The sequence below is a fragment of the Artemia franciscana genome, chromosome 21 (assembly GCF_032884065.1).
Source record: "Artemia franciscana chromosome 21, ASM3288406v1, whole genome shotgun sequence".
Lineage (NCBI taxonomy): Eukaryota > Metazoa > Arthropoda > Branchiopoda > Anostraca > Artemiidae > Artemia > Artemia franciscana.
In genome coordinates this window covers 5,599,572-5,622,844 of record NC_088883.1, presented here as the reverse complement: position 1 = coordinate 5,622,844, position 23,273 = coordinate 5,599,572, and the positions used below count along the sequence as shown (strand labels likewise).

The 23,273-nt window shown below is 35.2% G+C and overlaps 1 protein-coding gene across 1 annotated transcript in view; it reads left to right on the top strand.

Moving 5' to 3' along the window:
* The window catches only part of LOC136041024 (rho guanine nucleotide exchange factor 3-like), a gene marked incomplete in the record, with an annotated part of 42,331 nt that overhangs the window by 18,291 nt on the left and 767 nt on the right, over positions 1–23,273 (top strand). Inside the window, 4 exon segments of the mRNA XM_065725540.1 lie at positions 1,553–1,726; positions 4,561–5,580; positions 16,178–16,358; positions 19,670–19,949. Coding sequence (XP_065581612.1) covers positions 1,553–1,726; positions 4,561–5,580; positions 16,178–16,358; positions 19,670–19,949 — 1,655 coding nt within the window.

The following is a 23,273-nucleotide window of genomic DNA, read 5'->3' as shown; positions in this document are numbered from 1 at the left end:
GTGCAAGCGCCATCTAGGTTAATGTATGGATGTTGTATATAGATGGCGCTACCACCTAGCAAGGTAAATAAGGCTCAAGTAAATAGATCTAGTATTTAATTTGTATGAAATATCTCTAAGCAAAGTCAGGAACACTAAGTCTTCATCACTTACACCATCACTGCAGGAAACTTGAGAAAAACAGCACAAAAACTGGGATGACAAGGGTCAGCTATTTATAGCGCTCACAGCGCCATCCCATTCAAAAGAGATAAAAGATGTTCAAAAAGTCAATGCATCTATCAACAATAGTTTCATGACCCAAAAAATTGTTCAGGTAATACCAACTTTGACCAAAGCTCCTGTTTGTCAGAATTCCTTTCAGTCAATACTTAGTTTTCAACCATGAAAAGAAAAAGCTTTATTGACAGGGAGAACATAATTCACAATGTTGAAGATTCAAATTTAAGGTGCTAAGTTGCTAAGTTAAGGTGCTAAGCTGTTAAGTGCTAAGTTATACCTTATATGAAGCCATAGCACAGTATATCTCAATCAAAGAGAATCAGAAAATTTACTTGTAAAAACTTTTGTGACTCAAAAGCTTTTTGCTATTTTTACTGGCTTAGAATTCTATACAAAAGAACCAGTCAGGATCTACCTTCATTTTACTGGCTCAGAATTCTACACTTCCCTCTTTATTTGGCTTCCCTCTGACAATAAATGATACAATAAATGACGATAATGAAGAAAAGAAGGGATTCTGGAATATTTTATCTATATTCCAAAATACAGGTAGAATATCCTATAGGATTAATTTTTATATTTTATTGCTTTTAATTTCTGGTTTCTTGTTTGTGGGGATGGGGGAGGGGTTGTGATAATTTCATGGCAGGGTAAGATGAAGGCTAAAGAAATCAACTTGTTTGATTATTTGAAATACCACGGATGATTTGCATGAGGGTTTTGTTAAATGGGATTGAGTTAAAAAGAGGGCTGAATTGCACGGGGTTGAACAGAACGAAGGCTCAGTTAACACTGAGACACTGACAAATAAAACACTGACTGATAACACTGAGAAATAAAAAAGGAGGTTTATTTGGCTTCCCTCTGACATATGTTCTAGGGATAATGTGATTCGCCAAAGAAAATACAGCAAAAACTTGACCAACTAAATCATACCTTTTAGCAGGGAGCTCTTACGTCTTTATTGTAACTTTAATTGAAAAGGGTGGTTGACACTAACTGACAGGGAAATAGACAAATATGTTTCTTTAAAAAAAGAAAGTTAATTTGAACTGAAAAGAAACCCATCCATCTTGATAAAATATTTTTTATTATGCATTTTCATTTCATTTCTTCCTAAACGTTGTTCATCTGATGAACGCAGTCTTGGGCCGAATCTTGGAATATTGTAATCGTGAATGTATTTAGTTGATATTTCAATTAACCCATGAATCTGGTTGGCCAAAAGATCAACAATGCCAAACTTTTAAACATGATCTGAAACTGAGTCACGTATCTAAACACTACTTTAAGGTAACAAACTGTTGTCAAATTTATTTATATCTTTCAGAAGAAGCGGAAGGTTAAAGATAGCGATTCAATCAGTCTCCATTCATATGCAGAGGATAGTTCGGAAAAGGGGGGATCAATCAAAAGGAAAAGATGTCTGGCCAAAGTTACATCATTTGCTAACATTTTAGCATCACCTATCAGACCAATCAGAAAAGCTAGCACTGCATTGCAGGTAAGTTCTGTTAACCTTAATAGGTATACAGTGACCTAAGTCCTGGGGGAGGAAGGATGTAAATTACATGTAACAGGCCATTTGCAGGCCCAACTTCCAAGAAAATATTGCTAAAGCATCCTAGGTCACAAGATATGCTAACATATATTTGTTACCAAGAGCCTTTTTTTGGTCTTTGAACTGTGAAGAACAAGTTTTTCAGATGTAATTGGCTCATCTTATGTAGTGACATTTGCTGCCTTATTGTCTTGTCTTGTGGAAATCCAGCTGATTGATTGTAGTTAAAGGACTAGTTTTTTTTATTTAATTGAATAACTTACCAGTGTCACCAAGATTTACCTGAGAACAATTTTTTGACCGTTTCTGGCTGTAATTAATGCTTGAAATATGAATAGTTTTGATTGTGAATTACTGGTTTGGCAAAGGAGAAATATCAAAGAACTTAGAGCTTAACCCATCATGGAACTTGCTTGCACAATCACGTTAGTGATTGTGCGATTAGTGGAATTTATTATGTGATTAGTGATATGTGATATGTGATTATAATGTATTATGTGATTAGTGATATGTGATTATAATTCATTATGTGATTAGTGATATGTGATTATGATTTATTATGTGATTATGATTTATTATGTGATTAGTGGAATTTATGAGTCAAAAATAGCATAACCGTAATTGATTCCTCTTAGCAGCAGCCTCAAAAACCTGCCATAGTTTCAACATGTGCCTGTGTTCTTAAAAATCATCCCAAAAACATGGCACAACGAACTGATTGTTAAGCCTTTGTTGACAAATCATGTCCCAAAGAATTGGGTAAAATTTCCAAACTAAAGCAATCAACATCTGAATGATGCCTCATGGTAAAATCAAAGGCTGCAGCTAATTGGCATGCTGAAACCGAAAATAGACTTAAACAAGTCTGAAGCTACCCTTATTAGTATCATGAAAAAAGCTCCCAAGATTCTGAATTAAAAAAGGATCCTTAGTAGCCAAAAAGCGTCTTTCTTTTTGCCTAGTTTTTTAAGTAGCCGAGAAGGTAATTTGAGACTCAGACTTCGAATCCAGCTGTCGCAACACAGTTTGTGTCGACGCATGATCCTTAGTAGCCAAGAAGCGTCGATTTTTTTGGAAATTATTCTTTTAGTAGCCAAGAAGGTAATGTGGCACTCATAGTTCGAACCCAGCTGTAGCAGCACAGTTAGTGCCGACGCAGGATCCTTTGTAGCCAAGAAGTGTCGTTTTTTGCTAAGTTTTTTTAAGCAGCCAAGAAGGTAATGTGGGACTCAGAGTCCGAATCCAGCTGTCGCAACACAGTTAGTGCCGACGCATGATCCTTAGTTGCCAAGAAGGGTGCTTTGCCAAGTTATTTTTTAGTAGCCCAGAAGGTAATGTGGGACTCAGAGTGCGAACCCAGATGTAGCAACACAGTTAGTGCCAACGCAGGATCCTTAGTAGCCAAGAAGCGACGTTTTTTTCAAGTTTTTTTTTAGTAGCTAAGAAGGTAATGTGGGACTTGTAGTTCGAACCCAGCTTTAGCAAACAGTTAGTGCCGATGCAGGATCCTTAGTAGCCAAGAAGTGTGGTTTTTTCGCCAAGTTCTTTTTTTAATAGGCAAGAAGGTAATATGGGAGTTTGACCCCAGCCGTAGCAACACAGTTAGTCCCGACGCAGGAGCCAAGAAGCGTCGTTTTTTTATTTCTTTTTAAATAAAAGACAATAATATAAAAAAATACACAAAATCCTTATATAAGGATTTTATAAAGTGTTTTGCCCATACTGAGACGTTCTGGATGTAACTCCATTCCTCTTCCTTTTTATTTTTAGAAAATAAATTTGTTGCATTCACATATTTCTCACATCGTTTTCTTACATTTTATTTCACTATCCAAAATTTTCTAACCTATAACTACTCATTTAAAATCCCAATTAAAAAAACAAAACAAAAAACAACAACTTCCTATATTTCTTTTTTATTTGTTTTTGTATAAAAACTCTCTTTTATTTTAAGAAACGTCGTTAATACAATACGATGTCTACTTATCCTAACTAGGGATTCAGGTTAACGGGACATGAGTTATTATACAAAAAAGTGACATTAAAAAAAGACGTTTTAAAGTACTTTTTATTCTATACAAGCTAGCTTATATCCTATCTTACTTCTGTGCCCATTTCATTAGATATTTTCTCTCAAGCTTTCATGACAGTGTTTCTGTTTTTATGCCGTTTTCTGCTTCTTTGAATAAATTACTTATATTTTCAGACACTTTTTATCAATTTTCCCTTATCCATCTTTATCACATATAGTTTTCTATGATTTCTTATCTAGCTTGAACCTGCTATTTATGGCCGAACTCAACAACTAGATTTAGTATAACTAGTTAGATGGGGGACAATTAATTACTATTTTCTTGGATTTATAAAATATTTTGTAAAGAGCGTCTCCCCACATTTTCAAAACCCCCTTTCTGTACCTTCGTTAAAAAAGTGGAAAGGATACTGACAACCCCTCCCCCTACGGTCTTGTGAATTAGCCCCCTGCTCCTAAAACTCTTTTGTTCCTCACTTCAAGAACCATTGGACCTGTCAACCAGAGGGTTCTTTTACATTCCTTTGAAGACCGCCCTCCTGAAATATTTAATTAATTATACTAAATTCTGTTGTTTTGGCCTTAGTGTTGTAGCATTCAGTAAATCCCCTAGTCCTGGAAGAAGTAAATTCACAGCTCCAGGGTTTAAGTATGGTGAAAATCGAATAAGCACAATGTTTAGACGAAAAAATTTGCCCAGTTAGAATGAAGAATATAAGTCATTGAATGATCTTCTTTTTTTCAGCGCTCAATAAGTGGAGTTTGGACGTCTCCAGCTTCGGATAGAATCAGTCAACCACCAACGCCATCTAAATTAAGAAGAGATTTGACCCTTGACATCAGTGTTGGTAATGATAGTATCTGTAGTGAGATTAGTCCACCAGCTACACCAAGTGGCAAACGTCGACTAAGCCTTGTTTCTTTGAGGCGCATGTCTGGTGTTAGTCTTCTGTCATTAGCTCCGCCTACTACACCTTATAAATTAGCTCCTCGCAGTACTCCTGTTAAGAAAGCACTAAGGCTATGGAGTCATACTGTAAATCAAGAATTATTATTACAGCTGGATTCTCGGGAAATAAAAAGACAAGAAGCGATCTTTGAATTGTATCAAGGTGAAGTTGACCTCGTTGATGACTTGCGGATGATTATGCATACATATCATGACTCTTTACTTAGTTTGGGTATTATTACCCAGGCTGACGCCAAAGCTATTTTTGGGGATTTATTAGACATAATTCTCGTCCATCAAGAATTAATTGATGATCTCAGAGCCACAAAGGATTCAAATGATGTGTTTTGTAGTGTTGGTTATTGCTTGTCTAACTGGACACCTCAGCTGCGAGCTTATTTTCCGTACTGTGCTAACCAGTTGAAAGCACGGTATGTTCTTGAAGAAAAAAAGATGAAAGACCCCAAATTCGCTGATTTTCTTCAAAGATGTCTGGATTCGCCATTTTCCCGACGTTTGGACCTTTGGAGTTTTTTGGACGTCCCTCGAGGACGGCTTGTGAAGTACCCATTATTAATAAAGCAAATTGTGAAGTACTCTAACGAGTCTGATTTGGATCTGATAAATAATTCTCTTAAACATTTGGGTGAAATTTTGGAAAGAGTGAACTACATTACCGGATTGGCAAGATGTAATGCAGCAAAAGAGACTCTTAATTTCAGTGGTGATTTTGAGTTAAAAGCCGATGATTTGAAAAAGTTAGACATGGCCACAAATATTGTCTGTGAAGGACCTTTGAGGAATATCAACGGAATGGTAAGTTTTTATCTCATGGTAAGTTAAGTAATACTGGAAAAAACAGTCTTTAAAAATATACAAACAGCTTATTTGTCTGCGCAAAATTGCAGTTGACTTTCCCCCCTTTTTTGAATACATAAAAAAGTCTAGCTGGCAATCTCTCCATGCTCTTATGACTTGCTTTACTTAGTCAAAGCTCTTGCTCGGTAACGTCACCAGCGTAAAGGGAACCAGACGTCAGCGCTGTTAGTCGTTTCCAGAGAGAGATCTGTTCTGGGTGAGGGCCGGAGCTTCATTGGGATTGATGTTCCTGTTAGTGAGTCGACCACGGGTAACGTCCGACCATCTTGTGCGTGGATGGGCACAAAATGCTCATATGACGGTCATGGAAGCCCTTATTCCATGGTTTCATGGGCTTATGCTAGATGACTTCTGGAATTTTTGAATATTCTATCACTAGTAGTAGAATGAAGAGGAAGAAAAAAAAGTTAACATTTACGAAATTTTTCTAACGCGTAAGAGAAGAAAAAGAAGATGTCTTATGTCTTATCTTCACTTGAACTACAGCTTTCTTGTGTTATGTGATTTGAGCTATTGATTGGTTGCTGGTTGTATTTGCCTTTTCATTTTATCTTGGAAAGAATATTAATCCTCCCAAAATGTAAATGTGCTCTTACAAATAACTTACAAATAGAAAACTAACTTTTTTGTTCCAGTCCGCTTTCTTGTAATAACTGGAAGGAAAGAAAAGTAACTTGGAATTTAGTTTTGTTGTAACTTCTAATGGGGATAGTTTATGGGCAAATTTAGTAAGGTAAGCTTGCATCATTATCATCATCGGCATAACTATCAGATTGAAACGTATTGAAAATACTATCGCAGTGAACAATAGACTTGAAAATTATGTCCTTGTAAGTCTAATAAATCCTTAGTTATTTCCCAACCATTCCTGGTAGATGTCGAATTAAAGTAGAATTCGTATTTAATGTAAAGTTACAACCTGGAACTACTACTATTAACAACTCATCGCAGTACCAAATCTTCTGAGGCCAACACAGCTACGCACGCTTCTCCTCCATCACAACCTATTTAAAGCCTCCCTCTTTAGATCCTCCCAGGAAGTTCCCATGTCCTTTAAATCTTTCTTTATGACATCTTCCCATCCTAGACGAGGATGAACTGCTTCCCGTTTAGCCCTAGACAGTTGGCCAAAAAGGACAATCTTCGGCGATCTGTCATCCTTCTTCTGCAGAATGTGCCCTAGCCATCTCTACTTTTCTTTCATTATAGCCCTAAAAAGCGAGATTGAACAACATTTTTCGTTCTACCTTCTGTTGGAAATACGGTCAGTCAGCCAGGTACCCAGAACAATCCGTAGGCGATTTCTCTAAAAAACATCTTGTAAATCTTCATCCAATTTTTGGAGCGCCCATGCCTCAGAGCCATTTTTGACCACAGTCATCACTGTACCTTCCAAAATTCTAATCTTGGTTTGCAGTCTCATCTTCCTATTCTTCCAAACTTTTTTTAATTGTGAAAGAACACCTGGAGCCTTGGCTATTCTACTTTTAACATCTTCACTGCTCCCACCATCTTTACTAATACTACCAAGGTAAGTGATGCTGCCCACCTAATCAATCTTTTAGTTACCCATCGTCAGCTTTTCAGCTTTACTTTTTGCTAGCCTTAGTGACTTAGTCTTCTTAACGTTATTTTTCAAGCCTATTCTAGCACCCTGAACTCCCAAAATCTCTAAAAGTTCTTTCGTTTTGCTCACACTTTCATCTAGGATAGTTAAATCATTGGCATAATCTAAGCCCTGGAGAGTTTTTCCTCCTCATTTGATTCTGTGGCCTCCCATTGCTTTTCCTGTGCTCCTTGAGACATATAAAGAGGGATAGAGCACAATTCTGCTTAACTCCTGATTAAATACAAAACCATCTGCTAACCTCATTTCCTACCTTAACCGCAGCATGGTTATTCTCGTACGTAGCACTAATCATTTTAATGTATTTGTCTGGTATACCATACAAGGATAAAACCTTTGCTAAAGCTTTTCTATCAACAGAATCCAACGCTTGCCCACAATCTATAAAACTGAGGACCAAGGATGTTTGACAACTAAGGCACTTCTCAACAATGTAAGAGTGAAAACGTGGGTCGACACACCTCTAAGAGTGAAGATGTCGTCGACACATCTAAGAGTGAAGAGTGAGAGTGAAGATGAGTAAGAGTGAAGATGTCCAATAGCTATGGCTAAGGGTTTTTTTTTTCACAGTTAAAAAAAGTTTGGAAGAATAGGAAGATAAGCCTGCCAACCAAGATTAGAATATTGGAGGCTACAGTGATGACAGTGGTCAAATATGGCTCTGAAGCATGGGCGCTCCGAAAAGTGGATAAAAATTTACTAGATATTTTCCAGAGAAATTGCTACGGAATGTTCTAGGTACCCGGCAGACTAACCGTATTTCAAACAGTAGGTTGCACGCAAAATTTGGTCCAATCCCGCTTTCTAGGGCTATAAGGAAAGAAACGTTGAGATGGCTAGGCCACGTTCTGCGGAACAAAGATGACAGATTGCCGAAAATTGTCCTTTTTGGCCAACCGTCAGGGGCTACGCGGAAAGCAGTTCCTCCTCATCTGGGTTGGGAGGATGTCATAAATAAAGATTTAAAGGAAATGGAAACTTCCTGGAAGGGTGTAAAGAGGGAGGCCTTGAATAGATTAGGTTGGAGGAGGAGCGTGCGTAGCTGTGTTGGCCTCAGGCGGCTTGGTGCTGCAGTGAATTATTATTAATAGTAGTAGTAATTTGCTACCTACAGAGACCAGACTAATGTCTCGAAAATTACGAGACTCACTCTCATCACTTTTCTTAAACAGTTGGCTAATTAAGGTTTTCCTAAAATCGTTAGGTAATTCCTCTTTTTCAAAAATCATATTAATAATCTTCTGTCACTTATTTCTAACCTCGAAGCCACCATATTTAAGAAACTCATTTACCACACTATCAGAACCTGGAGTTATATTATGTTTTATTACGAGATTCACTCTCATCACCTTTCTCATACAGTGCTCTAATTAAGGTTTTCCTAAAATCGTAAAATCGTTACTTCCTCTTTTTCAAAAATCATATTAATAATCTTCTGTAACTTATTTCTAACCTCAAAGCCACCATATTTAAGAAACACATTTACCACACTATCAGCACCTGGAGTTATATTATGTTTTAATCCTTTTAGTACTGTCGCTAATTCTTCCTCACAAAAAAAATCTTTCTTCACGTCCAAGGTATACTAAACTTTTTCATTTTCCTCTATATCTTTTCCTGCAGCTGTATCTCGATTTAGCACATTCTCAAAATGTTCCGCCCATCTCTTTTTAACTCTTTCCTTATCACTAATTGTGGCCCCATTCCTACTGAGACAAGTCCAGACTGACTACTCCCTCTCAATTTATTAACCTACCAGCATAATATTTTACTATTAGACCGTCTAGCTGCATCTTCCAGATCCTCGGTAATTTTATTCATGGCCTTCACTTTACACCTTTTTCGTTCATATATTAATGCTTTCTCCACTTTCTATACATTCCTTTTGTTTTGATCTATCACTCAGATAATTCTTGTACAAACCCCCTCTCCTTTCTATTAAACATAAAGCTTTTCACTAATATTCTTAGCTGTAGTCTTGACTTTCTTCCCTAAGACACCATCAGCAACTTTACAAATTGTTTTTCTAAATTATTCCAACCATCTTCCACATTGTCACATTTCAAACTCTCAAGTTTAATATTCAACTGTTCCTGGTTAGTTATCTCAAATTCTCATTGTGGAATCTACCAACATCGTAACTTCCCGAGAGGTAGTTAGCCTTCCGTTATTTCAGCTTTAAATTAACCGTAGACACTTCTAGATGGTGGTCTTTACTTTTAACATTAATAAGAGCACTCCTAACCCTAGTATCTTGCATTGATCCTGCCCGTCTCTGGTTTACTATAACATAATCAATAACGTTTGATTTCTCACCAACATGTCAACTTATGGGCCATTTTATGACCAAACACTGTATTGCTTATAAATAGATTGTTATACCTACGAAATTTCAAAAGTCTGTAGCCATTACTGTTTCTTTTCCTACATCAAGTTTACCTAGGGTAGGATACCATCTATCCCTATTTTTATCGACCTGGGATTAAAATCTTCTAGTAAAAACACCGTTACTAGTATCTCTGTCAGTCGGTTCAACAGGGGAATGCACTACTATAACTGATACCCTGAACTTTTTAGTCATAAAATGAGCAATTAATATCCTATTATTAATACCTTCCCAGCCTGAACAAGACTTGGCAGCTTCCTTATACATTATGACCCCTATTCCCTGTCTATGTACCCCATCCTTCCTGCCTGAGTAAACAAATTCTATATCACCTAATTTTATGCTTTTTACCCCTGAGATACGAGTTTCTAAAACTCCTAATAAGTCCAGTTCGAATTGTCTGAATTATCTTGATCAGGTTGTAACTTACTACCATAAGTCCCTAGGCCAAAGGAAACCCAGTGTAAAAGAACGTGTTGGGCCCTGAGCCAAAAAGTGTATTCGTTTCCGAACGCTTATTTTAAAACAATGGGGTACTTATCTCATATACCCAGCACATTCCCCCAGAACGCGTTATATTAAATGGTTTCTAACTTAATCAATTCAAAATACGAGTAAAAATACAGAAAGAATATGGTTCTGTCAGACCAAGAACGTGAATGTGGTGGGTATATGAGATAAGTACCAACAATAGATAGGTATTTCCCCGTCGGTTTTGCGTAGTTACACATAAGTGATGTTAAAAGTAGAAAAAAAACTTCTTCGCTTGCAGACCTATCGTCTGCGCTGTGCAGGTATTGATCCCCTGATTTGATGCCTTCTGCCGGGAGTGCTATGAGGGGCTGGGGATAAATATTCCGACGCTTCCCATGTTTTCCCCCAGATCTCTCCAGGTACCTATTCAGAGCTGGGTAGACTCTGTCTGAGCTAACCGGGTCGCACTATTGACCCCTGTTCCAAACCAAATAACTAGTAACACCAGGACTCGAACCCCTGATGTCTGGGTTTCTAATCTGGAGTGCTAACTACTTGACTAGAATAGCTCGTAGTAGAAAGGCCCAAAAAAAACTTACGAAGAAATTTGATAAAATGGTCCAAAAAAGAACCAAAAAACCCAGTAGAAAGGCCCAAAAAACCTTAATGAAGACGAAGAAATTTAATAAAATAGGAAAAAAAATATTTTTCTGTGTTTCTCTTCTTCCAACTGATAGTATATTTCAAGTGAGGTCAAGTTTTACTTGTTCTTGAAGTATTCATTATATTTGCTTTGATTAAATGTAAGCTATAAAATTCTCTATCAATACAATTCAAGCTGTATTGATTTAGGTTGCCAAAAATGTAAAACGAAGTTATTCTTCACTCCGAGTCCTAAGTTTTATTTACTAAAAAAAGCAACATAGTATGTACATGAAACTTAGTTTTATTGAAAGAGAGAAAAATTTAATTAACTCAAAATTCGAAATCAATTTTGGTTGTACTGATATATGACCTCTGTAGCTGGGTAGCATTTTTTTTTCGAGTAGCTGAAAGTTGCATTGGAAGCAGTTGAACTGATATATGACCTCTGTAGCTGGGTAGCATTTTTTTTTCGAGTAGCTGAAAGTTGCATTGGAAGCAGTTGTACTGATATATGGCCTCTGTAGCTGGGTAGCATTTTTTTTTCGAGTAGCTGAAAGTTGCATTGGAAGCAGATTGGAAGCAGTTGTACTGATATATGACCTCTGTAGCTGGGTAGCATTTTTTTTTCGAGTAGCTGAAAGTTGCATTGGAAGCAGATTGGAAGCAGTTGTACTGATATATGACCTCTGTAGCTGGGTAGCATTTTTTTTTCGAGTAGCTGAAAGTTGCATTGGAAGCAGATTGGAAGCAGTTGTACTGATATATGACCTCTGTAGCTGGGTAGCATTTTTTTTTCGAGTAGCTGAAAGTTGCATTGGAAGCAGTTGTACTGATATATGACCTCTGTAGCTGGGTAGCATTTTTTTTTTTTTTTCGAGTAGCTTAAAGTTGCATTGGAAGCAGATTGGAAGCAGTTGTACTGATATATGACCTCTGTAGCTGGTTAGCATTTTTTTTTCGAGTAGCTGAAAGTTGCATTGGAAGCAGATTGGAAGCAGTTGTACTGATATATGACCTCTGTAGCTGGGTAGTATTTTTTTTTCGAGTAGCTGAAAGTTGCATTGGAAGCAGATTGGAAGCAGTTGTACTGATATATGACCTCTGTAGCTGGGTAGCATTTTTTTTTTTCGAGTAGCTGAAAGTTGCATTGGAAGCAGATTGGAAGCAGTTGTACTGATATATGACCTCTGTAGCTGGGTAGCATTTTTTTTTCGAGTAGCTGAAAGTTGCATTTGAAGTAGTTGTACTGATAAAGCGAACACAAAGTAATGTTAAAACACATTTTCATAAAAAAAAAGAATACAGTAATTATAACAGTTGAATTCATATAGTTAAAATTTCTTCTATATCCAAATGAAAACTTTATGTAAAAAAAAACAACTTATACCTTTTCACTGTATATTTAAACTTTAACCAATTATATTACTGTGCCAATTCAAAAGCGAACACAAACTAATGTTAAAAACACATTTTCATAAAAAATATAGTAATTGTAACAGTTGAATTCATATAGTTAAAATTCCTTCTATATCCACATGAAAGCTTTCAGTAAAAAAAAACAACTTGTAGTTACTGCAAATAACTACCGCTGATTGAACATTTTCACTGTATATTTAAACTTTGCCCGAATTTTTAAATTTTATTTCAACATTAAAAATATTCCTACTGTTAATCAATTATATTACTGTGCTAATTAAAAAGCGAACACAAACTAATGTTAAAAACACATTTTCATAAAAAAATATAGTAATTGTAACAGTTGAATTCATATAGTTAAAATTTCTTCTATGTCCACATGAAAGCTTTCAGTAAAGAAAAAAAAATTCCAGTTACTGCAAATAACTACCGCTGATAGAACATTTTCACTGTATATTTAAACTTTGCCCGAATTTTTAAATTTTATTTCAACATTAAAAATATTCCTACTGTTAACCAATTATATTACTGTGCCAATTAAAAAGCGAACACAAAATAATGTTAAAACACATTTTCCTAAAAAATATAGTAATTATAACAGTTAAATTTATATGGTTAAAATTCCTTGTATATCCACATGAAAACTTTCTGTAAAAAAAAAAAAAAACAAAAAAAAAAAAACAACTTTTGGTTACTGCACAAAACTGCAGCTGATCGAACCTTTTCACTGTATATTTAAACTTTGCCCGAATTTTTAAATTTTATTTCAACATTAAAAATATTCCTACTGTTAACCAATTATATTACTGTGCCAATTCAAAAGCGAACACAAAATAATGTTAAAAACACATTTTCCTAAAAAATATAGTAATTATAACAGTTAAATTTATATGGTTAAAATTCCTTGTATATCCACATGAAAACTTTCTGTAAAAAAAAAACAAAAAAAACAAAAAACTTTTGGTTACTGCACAAAACTGCCGCTGATTGAACCTTTTCACTGTATATTTAAACTTTGCCCAAATTTTTAAATTTTATTTCAACATTAAAAATATTCCTACTGTTAACCAATTATATTACTGTGCCAATTAAAAAGCGAACACAAAGTAATGTTAAAACACATTTTCATAAAAAAAAAATATAGTAATTATAACAGTTGAATTCATATAGTTAAAATTTCTTCTATATCCACATGAAAGCTTTCAGTAATTTTTTTTTCTCGTTACTGCACAAAACTACCGCTGGTTGAACATTTTCACTGAATCTTTAAACTTTGCCAAATTTTTAAATTCTATTTCAATATTAAAAATATTCCTACTGTTAATCAATTATATTACTGTGCTAATTAAAAAGCGAACACAAAATAATGTTAAAACACATTTTCATAAAAAAAATATAGTAATTATAACAGTTGAATTCATATAGTTAAAATTTCTTCTATATCCACATGAAAGCTTTCAGTAAAAAAAAAAACTTCCAGTTACTGCAAATAACTACCGCTGATTGAACATTTTCACTGAATATTTAAAATTTGCCCAAATTCCTACTATTAACCAATTATATTACTGTGCTAATTAAAAAGCGAACACAAAATAATGTTAAAAACACTATTTCCTAAAAAAAAATATAGTAATTATAACAGTTAAAAAAAAAAAAAAAATACTGATCCGTACAATGGCTAGATATAAATAAAGCTCAGAACAAACGTAAATTAAAATGAATGATCAAATCCAAATCGGGTTCCTCCTTGCCTTTAGTTGAAAAAAACTGTTTTTTATTATTTAATTTTCAATTGTTTGCCAAATAATGCCGGTAAATCAGGTTTACCTGATTTAGGGAGGGAGTTTCATAAAAACTCCCTCCCGTCACGGGTGACTCCTTGGAAAGTTCTTCCCACGTAATAAAAGCCTCCTTCCCCACAAAATTCCCTTCAAACAATTCCATCATCACTGAAAAATATAATACGTAAACAATGGGTAATTTTTTTAATTATAGCCCTTTCCTCAGGGGCTGTGAGAGGTCATATTATCCCCAAAGGAAGAGTTATTGAACCTTTCAACTATGCAGAACAAAATGGCTATGTCAAAATTTTCATTAGACTTTGAAGAAAAAAGGGGTTTGGAAGCGTAATTTTTTTTTCAAGTTTGCCATCTTGATCAAAGTTTTCATGACCGTTTCAGGGAAAATAGTATTATTTTTTTATTCTCTCCTTTACGTTTTACTCCACTTAGCTCAAGGACCTGGGGGTGTAAGTTTTGAGTTGATCCGAAAAAAAAGTTTGGGGTGCCATGTCCTTGAAATCTTTCTTTTATATGAAGCTCCTTTCCGCACGAGACTAACGTCAGCAAGTTTTAAACTGATCATGAGTAACAAGAGTTTTGGCCTATTCTGGGCCCTGAATGCCCTTTCTTCTTCAATCGAATATCTATGGAACCCTTAGCTAGGAAACGGCCCTTAAGAGAATCAAAGATTCTTACATGATTATTTTTTTCCCGCAAATTGAGGTATCTTTGACCCTAGATCTTGGGTTGATTTCAAGCTTTGACCCAAGAAATCCCATGGATTTCAAGCTAATAAAAAAAGAAATAAAATCTTGGTGGCCTTTTTTTTTTTTTTTTTTTTTTTTTTTTTTTTTTGCAGGTTTCAAGCCGTTCCGAAAAAAAAAACATTTTGGCCTTTTTCTGGAACAAACTAACATTTTTCTTGTTTTTTCTTCTGCATTAAGGTCCTCTTGATCCAAGGACTTCAGTGACAAATCATAAAAAAGGTTTGGCAGTTTTTGGTTCCATTTTTTGTGGGCATTGTGTTCCTAATCCTTTTTAAATTAAATTCCCTCAACCCTTGGACTTACGGCTGCAAGTTTTGAACTGATTTGGAACAATAAGTTTTTTCACCCACTTCCGGGTCCCCTAACACCTTTTTTCCTCCCCAAAAATGGTTCGGTCCCCTTAGTACAGGCTACGATTCTTAAAAGTTTCAAACCAATCAAAACAAAAAGTTTTTTTAGTCCAATGTTTAAGGGGCCCAGACAGCAGCTAAAAAAATATTTTTACCTTTTTCCTTGCTCTCTTTTTTGGAGATCTCAGTTTTCTTCTGAATTTTTTTTTGTTATGTACTATGACCCAACAACTTAAGAATATAAGTTTCAAGTCAGTCGTACAAAACGTTCCGAACTAAAATTGTTGTTGTGCAGTAGGTTCGCTTTGGCCTAGGGACTCACAACTTTAAGATTAAGCCTATTCAGAATAAAAGTTTATTTTTCTGCTCTTCTCCAAGACCTATTTTCGGGAAAATCAGCATTTTTTTTTGCCGTTTTTTCTTCTCAATTCAGGTCCTCTTTTGTCCAAGGAATTACACATATAAATTTGTCCGATAGTATTCTTCGCAAACTTCCTACTTTAAAGTTACTGAAGAAATGATTTATTTGAGGTTCATTTCCGCAGAATTGAAATATGATAGATATATGCTAGTTTGTTGGTGCAGACTGAATATTCCGTGATTCGCTTGGAGAAATTGGCGAAAATATTCAGACCCAAGCAAATGCGAATTACAGCTCTGAAGATATTCGGTCTGAGATATTCAGTGTGGGGGTGGCCCATTAGTAGGTCAGTTGTGGGAAATCAGTGGCGTAATTTGTCTAAACCATGGCGTGGGGGGGGGTGCAAAGTTGGAGCCAATTTTCCCAAATCAAGTGAAAATGACAGTGAAAACTGAAAAATGATCCATATGTTACTATAAAGGCAAAGATATATTAAAGAAAACTGACTTGTTCCTCTGGATAGTTGAATTATGCAGGCCCATCTTACTTTTGACAAGATTTTTTGCAGAAACTAAATTTCAGCTAAGGGACAAAATGAGGTTGGGGGGGATAAACTTGGGTTTGGAGGGGGGAAGTCGTCCCCCTTCTGCCCCATAGTAAATTATGCTCCTGCGGAAAATTAGACATTTATTCTTTATATTTGCTAATTTGTTCTATTTTTTTCTAGAAACTACAATGTTTTTTGTTTGACACGTGTTTGGTAGTATCCCGACCAGTGACGCAGAACAATTCAGTAAAAGCTCAATACTTAGTGCAAACACCACCTATCCCGATTGAAGAAATTTCTGTGACAACTATGGGTGAGAAGGAAGGTAGAAATGGACACTTTCTCTCTGGAAATACTAGTGGTAAGCTAACATTTTAAATAGTATATTCAGATTTAGTTAAAGAAAACTGGTTTGTATTTGGTACTTGGGCCTTCATTTAGATTGTATGGACATAATGGGACACCATTGGTCAAAATACCACAGTCCCTCCCTCTTATGTAAGATTTTTAAATTCTTGAAATTTATATTTGAAACGGTTGAAATATTCTAGAAAGTATTACAATTCCATTCGCTTCCTATTTTAGAAAATATTCGCTTCCCTTTTCAGAAAAGTTCTTGACTATTGCCCTCTTTTCCCAAAAATATCCCCCCCCCCTTATGAAATTTGGTAAGAATAACACTGCTTCGTAAATCAAAATCGGAATACCTGCTGTAAATCCAAATAATGAGAACTGTTTCGAAAGCAAACTCGATTTAGTAACATTTAGGACGTTGATGTACATGCAGATGGAGCTGGGATGTATGCAGAAGAAGTAGATGTATATAGGCTATAAGTATGGAGAAAACAGCGTTTGAGTCTGTTTCTGAAATCGAAAAGAACGCATGTTGAAGAAAAAACAAAAAACATACAAAGTAATATAAGATAATAGATATAAGGTAATAAGCTTTATAGATAAAACAGATGTAACAAAACAGCATATAGGACGTAGATGTAGGTAGGATGTATGCAGAAGAAGTAGCTGTATATAGGCTATAACTATGGAGAAAACAGCGTTTGAGTCTTTTTTGAAAATCGAAAAGAACGCATATTGAAGAAAAACAAGAAAAAAACATGCAAAGTAATGTAGGTAATGATTATAAATAATTATAGGATTTATAGATAAAGATATTAAATATAAGATTATAGGTATAAGATAATAACTTGATAGATTGGTATCTGTTCCACTGACATGGAACAGTGGATTGAGCTTTCCTTGACAATACAGGGCCAGGGGCTAAGGATTTGTGGTACAGCTTAATCTTAACTATAGCAGAGCTGTTACGAAGATCTTTGTAGTCAATGAGGGCCTTTAATCCATGGACGAAATATAAAATAAATGTAGATAAACTTAGATTTGTGGTACAGCTTAATCTCAACTACAGTAGAACCATTACGAAGATTTTTTATTATTGCATGAAGACAAGAAATCCTAACCGTAGGTTTATACTGCTGCCTTTTCCTGTAGTTTTTTTTTTTTTTTTTTTTTTTTTTTTTTTTTTTTTTTTTTTTTTTTTTTTTTTTTTTTTTCAAGTTCAGCAGTCATAAAGGTACAGCCGCTGATTTGTAGTATTTCTACTTAGCGGTTGAAAAGTGCTTCCATTCAAGAGAATGATGTCTGCTGGATCTTAGGCTTCGATAACTTCGAAGACCACACTGCCTTTCCATGACGAAAGTAAAACAATTCAAAATAGGGATGAAACCTTTTTATTGACAGTGAATAGATATAAAATTATTTAACTGGATAGTTCGAACACATATACAGTTTTCATCATCAGCAGTAAAACTGAACACTATATCAGCAGAGTTTTACTGCTGATGATGAACACTGTATATGTGTTCGAAATATCCAGTTAAAAATTTTTATATCTGTTCACTGTCGATTAAAAGGTTTCATCCCTATTCTGAACTGTTATACTTTCGAAGTTACTTAGCCTAATTAATCAAGTAGAAAAATATAGCTGTGTGAGACTAGGATGAATATAAGCTGTGTGAGACTAGGATAATGTCTTTAGTTCGACTGAAGTATGTACTCTGTTTCCAAATATTAAATTAGAAATTAGCGCTTTTGATTTGGAATGAATCAATTCAGAAATTGTGGCTGTTGTCCTTTCTTCAGCTTTCAAGCACTATAAAAAGTATGTCGCTCCAGACATTTGCATTAAATTTCGCCAGTTTGTTGTCGCATGTTCACGTGTCGTGACCGTTCAGCGGTTCTGAAGATAAATTTCAACTGATCTGTTGAAAAATGCATCTGTCAAGCTGAATTCACACGCGTTCTTAGCTAGACATTCAGGTCTAGGTAAAATCATTTTTGACCAATCATATTTTGTTTTGATTTTTTAGAAGCATTTCTGATTGATCCAGTTTTGATCTAAATGATGTTGTATGTCTGTCTAGACACTGATCTGTTCATCTAGGTGCACATGAAAACAAAGCCTTATAGTACCAAAAATGTCAAAATAAAACATATTTGCCCAACTCAGCTCCAGTTTCAAGTCTTCATTCCTGAAAACCACGATTTTCTAAGGTTTTTTTTTGATGTTTCGAAACTGAAGTTTATAAACCATATTTTTGACAATGTTGCCACATTGAATCGTGAAATGAAATTTAGAAAACTAATTAGTTAAATTTAATAACGCTTTTCGTTCGTAAAAATTCAAACATTATCTATCTGTTGATTCCCAAAGACATCTTTTCCTTCATAAGAAAGTTACACCATCTTAAGCTGTTTCGTTTTTTAGCTCATTTTTAACCCACGTTTGGGTTTTTTTAGATTTGGCACCCACTACTACCAAAAAACTGCATAACTGCTAATGAAGTCTTTTTCTATTTAAAACTGGATTATGAAATTCTTCATTTAAGATATATATGGTTGTGTAATTTTCTTCTTAGCCACTTTCCAAAAATTGCGTCCCATTGTCACTGTTCATGGTACTTAAAAATAGTAAAAAGAGCTTGTAATATCCCATGTCAGTAACGAATATAATTAAAGGATTTGGTACGAACAGTTTGCTTTTTTTGTTGCTTCTATTGTTCGTGAAGCATTTTGCGTCCAATCAAAAAGCAGCCGTTTGAACCCGGTGTAAGACTAATTGTTTGGTACCGTTTGAACCCGGTGTAAGACTAATTGTTTGGTACCGTTTGAACCCGGTGTAAGACTAATTTTTTTGTACCTTTTGAACCCGGTGTAAGACTAATTTTTTGGTACCGTCTGAACCCGGTGTAAGACTAATTTTTTGGTACCGTCTGAACCCGGTGTAAGACTAATTTTTTGGTACCGTTTGAACCCGGTGTAAGACTAATTTTTTGGTACCGTTTGAACCCGGTGTAAGACTAATTTTTTGGTACCGTTTGAACCCGGTGTAAGACTAATTTTTTGGTACCGTTTGAACCCGGTGTAAGACTAATTGTTTGGTACCGTTTGAACCCGGTGTAAGACTAATTGTTTGGTACCGTTTGAACCCGGTGTAAGACTAATTTTTTGGTACCGTTTGAACCCGGTGTAAGACTAATTTTTTGGTACCGTTTGAACCCGGTGTAAGACTAATTTTTTGGTACCGTTTAAACCCGGTGTAAGACTAATCGTTTGGTACCGTTTGAACCCGGTGTAAGACTAATTTTTTGGTTTCAGTGAAATACATGTTCTGCGTAGTAACGACAAATGAGAAATTGGTTCTCTTTACTGGGAATGAATCTAATCGGAAATTGTGGGTGCAGTCCCTTACTCAACTTTCAGATACTGCTAAAAGTCTGTTGCCCAAGCCTGATGTACAGCTTGAAGAGAAGGCTGCAGAACCAAAATTCAAGAGCAGTTTGATATCGTTGAAGAGACTTAACAAAAAAGCTTTAAAAAGAGAAGCCAAAAGTGCACCTCAGCTATTAAATTCCAGCAATAAAGAAAATAGTGGAAGGTAAGAAATGTTTTTTTTCTTTCTTTTTTTATTATAAGCAATGTTGCTTTTAATAATTTTGAGGGTTTCTGAGGAATATTTGGGTATTATCAGTTAAAATTTATGATTAATTTAATTAAAAATGTGTTCTGCAAGTCAACTGTTATTTATGTTTGTTAATTATTTGTTATTATCTTCATCCTATTCTAAAATATCGGATAACAGTAAATATATATATTTTCATAATAATTTGTTCCTAATTGCTAACATTTTAATCGTGCACTACTTGCAATAATAAGAATTGATCAAATCTTTTTGTGAGTTTATCTTTGGAAATCAAAACGCTTACCAATAATTAATTATCATTGATAATGATTGGCTTATGGGTCGTACCATGTGACTGGAATTTAAAGAATTTTTATTGCAAAAACTATATCTTGACTTCACGTAGACATGTTAAATTGGCTTACCTCTATAAGTTGTATAGCCTCTAGTCCGCTGCCTTCTCCCCCATGATCTGTGTGAATGCCTCATATTCTGGAAAGTTGCTGCCCAGAAAAGTTCTTTTCATTGTTTCTATAGTTAAATTGGCTTGCCTCCATAAGTTGTATAGCCCCTGGTTTGCTGCCTTTTCCCCCAAGATCAGTGTGAATGCCTCATATTCTGGAAAGTTGCTGCCCAGAAAAGTTCTTTTCATTGTTTCTATAGTTAAATTTTCATAGTTAAATTGGCTTACCTCCATAAGTTGTATAGCCCCTTGTCTGCTGCCTTTTCCCCCAAGATCAGTGTGAATGTCTCATATTCAGGAAGGTTGCTGCCCAGAAAAGCCCTTTTTATAGTTTCTATAGTTAAATTTTCATAGTTAAATTGGCTTACCTCCATAAGTTGTATAGCCCCTGGTTTGCTGCCTTCTCCTCCAAGATCAGTGTGAATGTCTCATATTCAGGAAGGTTGCTGCCCAGAAGAGCCCTTTTCGTAGATTCCCTACCCTTCCTAAGAGCAGGACTGATCCACAAGTCCCTAAAATCAGGTGAATGTTCCGATCAACCTTACTGCTGAATTTAGATTCATGAAGTCTCTTTATTACTTTGATTTAGCCGTTAATCACAATTAAAACCACAATTAATCACAATTAAAAATTAAACGGTTAAATCACAATTTAAAATTAAAATAATTCCTAGGTGTACGAGGATCATTTGGAAAGTAACCTCTGATTGGTTAAAAAAAACATTAAAATAAATAAAAAGGATGTATTGTTTACCTCTGAAAAATGCATTTTGGCTCTACTTTGCCACCTCTCCTTTTCGTCAATTACGTAAGTGAATTCTCGTCATTACTCCTCTTTCAGCTCCTCAACATAATTAAAGTGCTAAACCACTGCTAAAAAGGATCAAACAGTTCGTGGTAACGAATTGTAGTAACCGAAACTCTAAAAAACGGAATTTTGATACCAGTAGTTACATCAAAAGAATCGCATTTTAATGCTGATTTTTATGTAAGTTTCATCAAGATTAGTTATACCCATCAAAAGTTAAAAGCCTGAGAAAATTTGCCTCATTTTAGAAAATAGGGGGAAACACCCCCTAAAAGTCATACAATCTTAACGAAAATCACACCATCAGATTCAGCGTATCAGAGAACCTTATTATAGAAGTTTCAAGCTGCTATCTACAAAAATGTGGAATTTCGTATTTTTTGCCAGAAGACAGATCACGGATGCGTGTTTATTTGTTTTTCATTTTTTTTTTTTTTTTTTTTCCAGGGGTGATCGTGTCGACCGAGTTGCCCTAGAATGTCGTGGGACTGCTCATTCTAACGGAAATTAATAGTTCTAGTGCCCTTTTTAAGTGACCAAAATATTGGAGGGCACCTAGGCCCCCTCCCACGCTCATTTTTTCCCAAAAGTCACCGGATCAAAATTATAAGATAGCCATTTTATTCACCATATTCGAAAAACCTAATAACTATGGCTTTAGGGACACTTACTCCCCCGCAGTCCCCGTGGGAGGGGCTGCAAGTTACAAACTTTGACCTGTGTTTACATATAGTAATGGTTACTGGGAAATGTACAGACGTTTTCAGGGGGATTTTTTGGTTTGGGGGGGGGGGTACGTGGGAGGATATTTCCATGGAGAAACGTCTCATGGGGGAAGAGAATTTCAATGAAGAGGGGGCAGGATTTTCTAGCATTATTTGAAAAAACAATGAAAAAATAAATATGAAAAGTTTTTTCTACTGAAAGTAAGTAGCAGCATTAAAACTTAAAACGAACAAAAAATTTTACACATATGAGGAGTTTACCTCCTCGTTATACCTCACTCTTTACGCTAAAGTGTTTTTAGTATTTTTAACTATTTATTCTACGGCCTTTGTGATTCAGAGATCATTCTTAAGGAATTGGGACAAAATTTAAGCTTTAGTGTAAAGAGCGAGGTATCGACTACGGTTGAACCCCTCATATACGCAATAAAAAAAAATACGAATATAGAAGTTCGTTACGTAAGTTAATTCGTAAGTTACGTATATTTTTTACCAATGAAAACGTTTGTAAAAAATGAAAAGTTCTAGTTGCTTTTTTAAGTAATCAAAAAATTGGAGGGCAACTAGGCCTCCTCCTTCGCTCCTTTTTTCTCAAAATCTTCCGATTAATTGCAATTAATTAATATGCAAATTTCGTTTTAATTATTTATGTGTGGAGAGCTAAGATCAAAACATGCATTAATTCAAAAACGTCCAGAAATTAAATAAAAAAAATAAGTTTTTTTTTAAATGAAAGTAAGGAGCAACATTAAAACTTAAAACGAACAGAAATTACTCCGTATATGAAAGGGGCTTTTCCTCCTCAACGCCCCGCTCTTTACGCTAAAGTTTCTTACTGTTTTAAAAATAGAGTTAAGAGAAAGAGTCAAACTTTAGCGTAAAGAGCGAGCCGTTGAGGAGGAAAAGCCCCTTTCATATACGGAGTAATTTCTGTTCGTTTTAAGTTTTAATGTTGCTCCTTACTTTCATTTTAAAAAACTTGTTTTTTTTTAATTTAATTATATAATAGAGATGAAACCTTAATTACATATGTGAATTCTCATCATCACTCCTCTTTTAGCTCATCATCACCAAAGCGCTAAACTGTTGCTAAGCAGGATCATATTTGGGGAGGATACCTGGGTTGCGTACGTGAATCCTCATCATAACTATTCTCCTGACTTTATTTTATAGCTCCTCATCATCATTAAAGCAGTAAACCATTGCTAAAAAATAGGATTATAACTGGAAGTGGAACCTGCATAGAGTACTTAAACTCTCATCATCCCTGCTCTTTCAGTTCTTTCTTTGCATCTCATCGTCACT